Here is a 9,010-nt window from a genome sequence, read left to right on the forward strand (position 1 = left end):
TGGTAATCTGTAGAAACCAAGTGCTTTGATTTGCCACTCCTAACATTTTGGGTGATGGGAGCTCATGGTAATGACTGTTTTGTTGCCATGATAACCCCTCTCTCTTTTTGCCCTGCAGCTAATAAGAATACTCTTGAGATGGTACAGTATGGGGTGGAGGGAAGCAGTACCTTCCTGGAGTGTCAGGCCCGCTCCCCACACGCCGTCATCAAATGGCATCTACAGCGAGACAACAGCGACCGCAGGAAGGAGGTGAGATGCAAGACGATGTCTTTCAAAGAGGCTGATGGTAGTGAGCACATGGCATTGTGGATGTATCGATTATAACAGCTCCAAACTAAGAGATAAATAATTCCACTTGAAGACTATAACAATACAACTCCAGTCTAATGCCTACAGACTGTTGATAAATACCATTATTTAAATCTAGTACGCTCCGTGTCTATTTTTTTCACAGATGTCCTTTGGCATTTTAGGGGATATTTCTCTGAGGAATCCAGGATTTTAGTGATGGAAAATATTTGAAAGGTCATAATATGCATACTGTGGGCCCCTGGACTCAACACTGAATCTTTTCTCTGAGGCTATTGAGCTTTGAATTTACTCAGATTTTAACGCAATTTTCTCCACACGGAATCATGAAAATAGAATGTTCTAGGAGGCACAGTTTTTAATATTGTATAGGACAGGACACACATGACGAGGAAGAAAAGAGTAGCAGTGGAAAAAGAAATAAAAGAAGCTAGACAAATTGTTGGGTTTGCGGTTGCAAACTCTTGTCATTTTTTATTGTGCTGAAAGACTTGGGAGACACATTACACAAATACGTAACACAACCAATTACCCCTCTGTTTGTGTCCGACAACAGCGCGGGCTTCAGGTCACTTCTTAATTGGCTTTCGCTCCGTTTCATTCATTTGTATTGACCCCACACACACACACACACACACACACACACGCCGATTTGTGATCAGAAACATTGCACGCGTTTAACATTTGTCGATTGTCGACCATTTTACCAGCAGATCGAGGAGGAAAAGTCACTCTTACCACACCCCAGACCACAGGATAAACAGTCAGGATAATCTCGAGCAGTGCTACTTGACATTCCTTGAGCTAAGCCACATTTTACATTAGAAAAATCTCATGCACCACCACCAAACAACAATGTCACAAAAGTATGTACAGTACACTAAAATAATGACGATCTTGTCTCAGTTCACGCACAGATTTACTTAGTGGCAAATCTGGGCCTGTTTAATTGAACACAAAGCTTTTTTGTTGTTGTTGTTTGAATGGCAACAGGTGGATACACACATTAATGGTAACCATCTCCATACATACAGTAGATGAAAAAAAATGCATCAGTTGTAGTTAATACATAATCATTTAGGAACCAGTTGAGGGAACTTTGGTCATTTCCCGTGGCACACGTGATTACTCACTAATGTGCCACAGGAAACTGGCTGGGAATCATTGCTCAAGAGACATCCGATAATAAAGCCTCTGTTGACTTTGAGTGAAAGAGAGGAAAAATCCCTAAAATAAGACCCAATAACTGGGATGTGTGTACTTCTTAAGCTGCTTAAACTTGATGAACATTAATGGAAATATCACAAAAACAAATTTGATGCCGCTTGAAAGAGATGTATTTTTTTCTTCTTTCTGTAGCTGCGTTCTGATGGTCGGATCTTGAAAACAGAGCAAGGTCTGCTCCTGCGGTCTTTGCAGCCCTCTGACTCTGGCATGTACCAGTGCACTGCCACAGAAAAGAACTTCAAGCACACCCTCGTCAAGCTGCAGTTGGTGGTGCTGTCGAGCCGTGCCGTCAATAACGCCTTGGTAGAAGGCACAGGAGGCCTACTGCCATCTTCTCTCCGCTCCAGCACCCAGTGGACGCCCAGCACAGGCCAGTACAAGGACCTGCTGACCATTCTGAGCCAGCCAGAGATGAGCCTCATCAACCAGTATTGCCAGGACTACTGGCAGTTGGGAGACCCCATGCTAGGTGCCCTTAAGGTCAAAGACCTGAAAGAGTTCAAGGAGCAGAAGAAGCCCCGGAATCGCCGGCATCATGGGGAGGAAGCGGAGAAAGAAGAGCAGGATGATGTAGAGACATGAGGAGGCCAGTTATGTACGAAACACCCTCGACCACCTGCCCCCTACGATGAAAACTGGGAGAGACTCAAAAAATATTCACAAACCAGGAAAAAAAAATATTAAAAGAAACTGACAAAAAGAGGCTGAGACACAAACCCCAACATCCATTGTTCCGAACCGTAACACATATGCTACTCAGTATTTATTGTAGGTTGTACATAGTAGGTCTAACATTCTGTGGATTTATTTGTACTTAAAAGAAAATGGGCTCTTTGTGTATAGGTAACTTGGGGGGCAAATATTGTTGTTGTTACGTTTATTGTTGTTGTTACTGTCATTACGAAGCTCGTCTGTCATACGACTGGAAACAGTTTGTGCTATTGAGCGCGTAAGCTGTATGGAACCCAGCTATGAAGCTCTTTGTGTGACAGGGAAAAATGTATTGTCGATAAGAGGTGACGGGATCCCTGTTGGTTCTTGACTGTTTTGACGCAGTACCAGGACATTTGCAGGAACGCCTGGTGCACAACCCCGACACGGAAGCATGTGGACTGATACTTAGGGGACCATGGACATGAAGAATGCTGCCAATTGTTGTGGAGGAGCAGTTTTTCACTTAATAATATCCAAATATTCACACAGTTTTAATCAGGACATTTTTTTTTTTTTAATCAAATGTATTCTGCTGTGTGTCACTCCTCGATGAACTATACAGTACATTAAAATAGATTACGTTCAGTAATGGTGGGGCTTTACCAAATGCAAACTTCATATATACTGAGACTGTGGTGCAATAAAGAGTCAAGAATTTGTACAAAGGGAATTCTTTTAATTTTATGGGCCAACGGCTGCGGCCAAATGCAACAAGCACTCTGTGGACATCTGTGAATACTGTAAAAAATAGTTTAATTTGGCCATAGGTGCATCTGTCTTCTGACATCCATGTTTGGAAAGGAAATTTCCACTTACTGTATACACAACTGAGCATTGTAACAATGTTGTGACACTAACCAAATATTGGGAAGCTGGCTTTCTTTGTGTGCATGAACATGTATTTGTACTGTATTTCTGATAAGATGTATGTGTGGTCTGCTCGTCTTCTGTTCACCACCCTAAGGGATGTAAAATAGGATATGAGAATCTTTGCTAGTACAGTACACTTGGTAGAACAGTAAATGTACATGTGCTGTAGCTCCAAACATACAGTCATAAAACAGGTTTTAACTGGACATGTAAGATTTTGGGTATGTGTTCAAATGACTTTACGTTCATATGTGGACGGAATCCACCATTTGAGACCATTTGTACTCTCACTGTAAATGATTTAGTTATTATAAATTGTTATGTGACAGTCCTAATGTAATTAAAAAAAAAAATATATATATCCAAAACAAAGAAGCATCTATTTAATTTATACAAATTAGGCCTTTTAAGTCTCTCTTGTCACCTGGAGTTTGGGTCCACAAAAGTAATCCTGTATACCTCTGAAGATGCTTCAGCCAAATTTGCTGCTTCTCAATTTCACATTTTTTTGCATCGCTAAATTAGACCACATATGCAGCAAAAATAAACAAAACAAGGTTTTCTTTAGTTTATGCATTCTTTTTTACATTATCAGATTTTATGAGAAAAAAAAAACTATACAAAATGAAATGAGTTGATGTTATTGTACTGACCTAAATGTGTAAATTACTCATACCATCCCGTTCAACTGTTGTTGCTAACTAATAAATTAAAGCTCTATATTTTATAAGAATTAAATGCTTCCCCCACTCATTGTGATTAACTTGATACTGGATGTTTTCTATGTTCTGCCCAGAACTGTGGAATAAAGTTGTATCTGTTGACGTGTTCAGTATGCACATTTGTGTTAAATACTCACCGCATTTGCAGATAAACAACTCCCAATAAATACAAGAACAGACCTACTTCCCTGTCTTATCTTTATGCTTCTGCTGTTGTTGGGTAAGGGTTATAGATGTAAAAAGTCTTTCAATAATCACCCATTAAAACATTTAGACGATATTAAATAGCTAATACCTTAAAGCGGGAGTGGGGGATAAGACTAAAACACTGCTTTGACTGAACATTATAATTTGGACAAAGGTAAAGTAATAAAACTTAAGCCACAATGAAATGCAGGAATAGCCAATGAACAACTCACTTTGTATGCATTTTTATTGTGCAATACAAATGTATACAAATATTATTACAATATTTTTTTTTTTTACTTCTGACTCATACAAACAGTTGCTAGTCTAAAGTCTGTCTGTTGGAATCCCAAATGTAATTATTTTCTTCTCGGTCTGGCCCTCTAGAAGGCGCGCTTGTGGTTGTAGTGCTGTGAGCTTTGCTGTTCATACAGTATATGCAGGACTTGATTCCTCCATGTCCAGACAACAATACACCCTCACATTCACACCTATTGCCAAGGTACAGTCTCCAAATGAACCAAACGTGTGCAAGGTACAACAAACTGCCAACGAGAGGGAATGAGACACGAGGTTAAATACAAGGGGTAATTAGGGTGAACGAGGCACAGGTGGTGAAGATGCTCACAGGAGCAGGTGTGTGTGAAACAGGGGGAGGACAAAACCTGGAACACACACACACACACACATGACAGTACCCCCCCCTTAACGGCCGGCCCCAGACGGCCCTGGGGCCCCTGGATGCGCAACGTGGAAGTCCCGAATGAGCGAATCATCCATGATAAACGCAGACGGTACCCATGAACGTTCCTCAGGCCCATAGCCCACCCAGTCCACCAGATATTGAAACCCCCTCCTCCTCTGATGAGACGACAACAGCTGCTTCACAGAGAAGACAGGGCCCCCATCCACAAACCGGGGGGGAGGAGGGGGCCTGGATGGCGGGACCAGATTGGACTCCCGGGCTGGCTTGAGTAGGCTGACGTGAAAAGCAGGGTGGACCCGCATTGAACTTGGGAGCCTCAGCTTCACGGTGACAGGGTTGATGATCTTTGTGATGGGGAAGGGCCCAACGAACCTGGGAGCGAGCTTCTTGGACTCCACCCGGAGTGGAATATGTTTGGTCGAGAGCCAAACTCGCTGACCCACTTTATAGTTTGGGGCCGGTCTCCTCCGACGGTCAGCAGCGGCTTTGTAGGACCGTCCCTGGCGCAGCAGCATCTGGCGGGCTCGCTCCCAGGTCCTCCTGCAGCGTCTCACCAAGGTTAATGCCGCTGGAATTGTGGACTCTGGGGCTATGGCAGGAAACAGATGGTTGGTAACCATGCAAAACATGAAAAGGCGATAGACCAGTGGATGCAGAGGGGAGGGAATTGTGGGAGAATTCGATCCAAACCAGTTTCTGAGACCAGGATCGCGGCTCCTGTGAAGCGAGACATCGGAGCCCAGTCTCCAGGTCCTGGTTCAGCCACTCGGTTTGGCCGTTGGTTTCAGGATGAAACCCAGATGACAGACTGACGGTAAACTCCTAAACTCCAAAACTCCTTCCAAAATTGCGAAATGAATTGGGGACCCCTATCAGACACCACATTTTTGGGGAAACCATGGAGCTTGAAAACGTGATTAATCATTAGCTCGGCAGTGTCTTTAGCTGAGTGTTGAAAGTGCAATGAAGTGTGCCATCTTAGAGAACCTGTCAACAACTGTAAGAATGGTGGTATTGCCTTTAGGGGCCGGTAATGCTGTCACAAAGTCTACGGAAATGTCTGACCAAGGACGTTGTGGTATTGGCAGGGGTCACAACTCCCCAGGAGGACGCTGATGAAAGGGCTTGTTAGCAGCACATACCTGGCAAGCATTGACGTAATCGATAACATCCCTCCTAACATTAGGCCACCAAAAGCGCTGTTCGACCACAGATTGCATCTTGGCAATGCCTGGGTGACATGCAGTTCGGTTCGTGTGAGCCCAGTGGATGACTCTTCCTCTTAAGGTCGGAACCACATAAAGCCTGTTTTCGGGGCAATCATCAGGGCTAGGAGTGTTTTTCAGAGCCCCTTTAACCGCAGTTTCAATGTCCCAAACAAAAGCGGAAATGAAACATGACTTAGGCAAAATAGTCTTGGGGTCGGACAAAGAATCCTCTTCAGAGAAAATACGTGACAAAGCATCTGGCTTACCATTTTTAGAACCAGGTCGGTAGGATAACGTGAAATTAAATCTAGTGAATAACAGAGCCCATGTAGCCTGCCTCGCATTTAATCTTTTCGCAGTCTTAATATACTCAAGGTTCTTGTGATCTGTCCATACTAAAAACGGAGTCCCTCTAGCCAATGCCTCCACTCCATCAAAGCCACCTTGACTGCCAACAGTTCACAGTCACCAATGTCAGAATTTTTCTCAGCAGGGGTGAGTTTTTTGGAGAGAAAAGCACAAGGATGTAATTTATCATCCTTGAGAGAGAGCACTGCTCCTATTCCGGCATCAGACGCATCGACTTCTACCACAAACTGCTGTTTGAGATCTGGCAAAGAAAGGATGGGAGCGGAGGTAAAGCTCGACCAGAGTCAATTAATAGGTGTTTTTGAAAAGCTGCCTGACAAAGCGGATTCCATACAAAAGGTTTGTGTGGCGAGGTAAGATCATGCAAAGGAGAGGCTATAGAACTGAAATTTCTGATGAATTTTCTGTTGAAGTTTGCGAACCCAAAGAACCTTTGTACATCTTTGCGTGACGTGGGAGTAGGCCAATTAATAACTGCAACGACTTTGCAAGGGTCCATTTTGACTTCACCTTGAGCCAGGACGAAACCCAGAAAAGAAACGGACGCCTTGTGGAACTCACATTTCTCAGCCTTGACATATAGTTGATTCTGCAGTATCTGCTGCAAAACAGAGCGGACATGAATAATGTGAGTCTCCTCATCCGGGGATAATATCAAAATGTCATCTAAATAAACAAAAACATATACATTCAACATGTCACGCAGGACATCATTGACAAGTTTCTGGAAAACAGCTGGAGCATTAGTAAGCCCAAAAGGCATTACCAAATATTCATAATGTCCCGTTGGTGTGTTGAATGCTGTTTTCCATTCATCCCCTCCCTTATCCTGACTAGATGATATGCATTTCTTAAGTCCAGTTTGGTGAAAATCTTGGCTCCCTCCAGGAACTCAAAGGCGGTGGAGATGAGAGGAAGAGGGTACCTGTTTTTTACCGTGATCCCGTTGAGACCCCGGTAATCGATACAGGGTCGCAGGGTCTTGTCTTTCTTGTCCACAAAGAAAAATCCTGCTCCCGCAGGGGATGAAGATGGGCGAATGATCCCGGCTGCCAGTGATTCCTCCACGTACTCCTTCATGGCCTTGTGTTTCCGGCCCTGAAAGAGAGAACAACCTCCCTCGTGGGGGTGTGGTTCCAGGCAGCAAGTCAACAACACAGTCATAAGGTCTGTGGGGTGGAAGGGATTTGGCCTTGGACTTGCAAAAAACGTCTTTAATATCCTGGTAACAGGTGGGCACTTGTGATAAATCAGGATCCCCAGATGGGGTCTGTGGATTGTCCTTAGAGACATGACCCTGAACATCACATGGCGGCTTGAAACAGTTCCGGGCGCAATTGCTGCCCCATGACATAACCTGCCCAGAGGACCAGTCAATGTGGGGGTTATGTAATTTCAACCATGGGTTCCCTAAAATACGGTCATGATTCATGGCGTCAAAAACATGAAAACTAATGCGTTCCGAGTGAGAATCGGAAAATCTTGCCCATAAAACTGCCGTCTGCAGCATAGGTGTTGCAGTGGCGTTTTATTTCAAAGGTTCTAAAGTGCATACGTCTAACGAGGATGGAGTTGAGTAAGTTTGCATCAGAACCAGAGTCAATTAATAGAGTTGTATGAATTTCTTGATCAGGAGAGCATAGTGTCACTTTAGGAAGAACCCGTGTAGGGTCTTCCTTCATGAAATTCAGACTCACCTCTCCCGTGCCCTTGCTACCGGCACCGGCAACTTTGACATAACAGTTGCTCACAGAATGACCCAACTGACCGCAGTAGAAGCACCGCCCTTCCCTCAGCCGGCCTTGACGTTCCTCAGGGGAGAGACGGAACCTGCCCAGTTGCATGGGTTCATCCGTGGGGACGCTAGCCAGTGGGTTGAGACCGGAACCAGGGGATCTTCCTTGGTTTGGCTGGTCACCGAGGCTCGTCCTCCAAGTGCGCGGTGACGCAGCCCTCCGCCGATCTCCATCTAGCTCGCGATCCAAAAGCCTCTTGTCGATGTTTACGGCGAGAGCGATGAGAGTGTCCAAGTCGGTTGGCAGGTCTAGCGGGACTAAATGATCCTTGACGGCGGGGAATAGTCCTTGAAAAAAGGCATCGAGTAGCGCCCGATTATTCCAATGACTCTCAGCTGCTAGAATGCGAAACTCAATCACATAATCTGACACCCTGCGCTTGCCTTGTTGTAAGGTGACAAGGGAGCGAGCTGCCTCACGATCTGGAGTGGAAAATTGAAATATTTGCTCCAGTCTTTACGAAAAAAGCCCATGAATGACACGCGGCGGAATTGCGGCTCCATCCAGCAGTAGCCCATGCCTCCGCACGACCAGTCAGGTGGGAAATCACGAAAGCGACTTTTGCCCGCTCGGTGGGGAAGGCAGCTGCCTGCAGCTCAAAGTGGAGTTCGCACTGCGTGATGAACGGCTTAATGTTCCCAGAATTTCCAGAGAACCTCTCCGGTCGAGAGAGCTGTGGGCAGACCGCAGCGGAGGTGGCAGGTGGCTGCATGGTGACTACTTCACATGGAAATGCCGCTGTGGTATTGGGTGTGGTGCCAACTGGTCCTTCTCTTGAATAATTTTCATAAGAAGTTCAAACTGCGAGGCCACCTGTTTCATCATATTGTCCTGATGCCTTGACAGTCCCTCTAGATGAAGATGGAGGGCAGCAATCTGCTCATCCTGCTTCCAGAGGCG

At 45.0% G+C, this 9,010-nt stretch overlaps 1 protein-coding gene across 6 annotated transcripts in view; it reads left to right on the top strand.

Moving 5' to 3' along the window:
* sema3fb (sema domain, immunoglobulin domain (Ig), short basic domain, secreted, (semaphorin) 3Fb) overlaps window positions 1-4,016 on the top strand; it is a 101,301-nt gene extending 97,285 nt beyond the window's left edge. For all 6 annotated transcript variants that reach the window (XM_061687131.1, XM_061687130.1, XM_061687132.1 and 3 more), the window contains 2 exons: window positions 119-252; window positions 1,672-4,016. In XM_061687131.1, coding sequence (XP_061543115.1) covers window positions 119-252; window positions 1,672-2,121 — 584 coding nt within the window. In that variant the 3' untranslated portion in view covers window positions 2,122-4,016. The remainder of the gene's footprint in view (window positions 1-118; window positions 253-1,671) is intronic.
* Window positions 4,017-9,010: the final 4,994 nt, after the last annotated feature.

The sequence above is a fragment of the Phycodurus eques genome, chromosome 10 (assembly GCF_024500275.1).
Source record: "Phycodurus eques isolate BA_2022a chromosome 10, UOR_Pequ_1.1, whole genome shotgun sequence".
NCBI classification, from domain to species: Eukaryota; Metazoa; Chordata; class Actinopteri; order Syngnathiformes; family Syngnathidae; genus Phycodurus; species Phycodurus eques.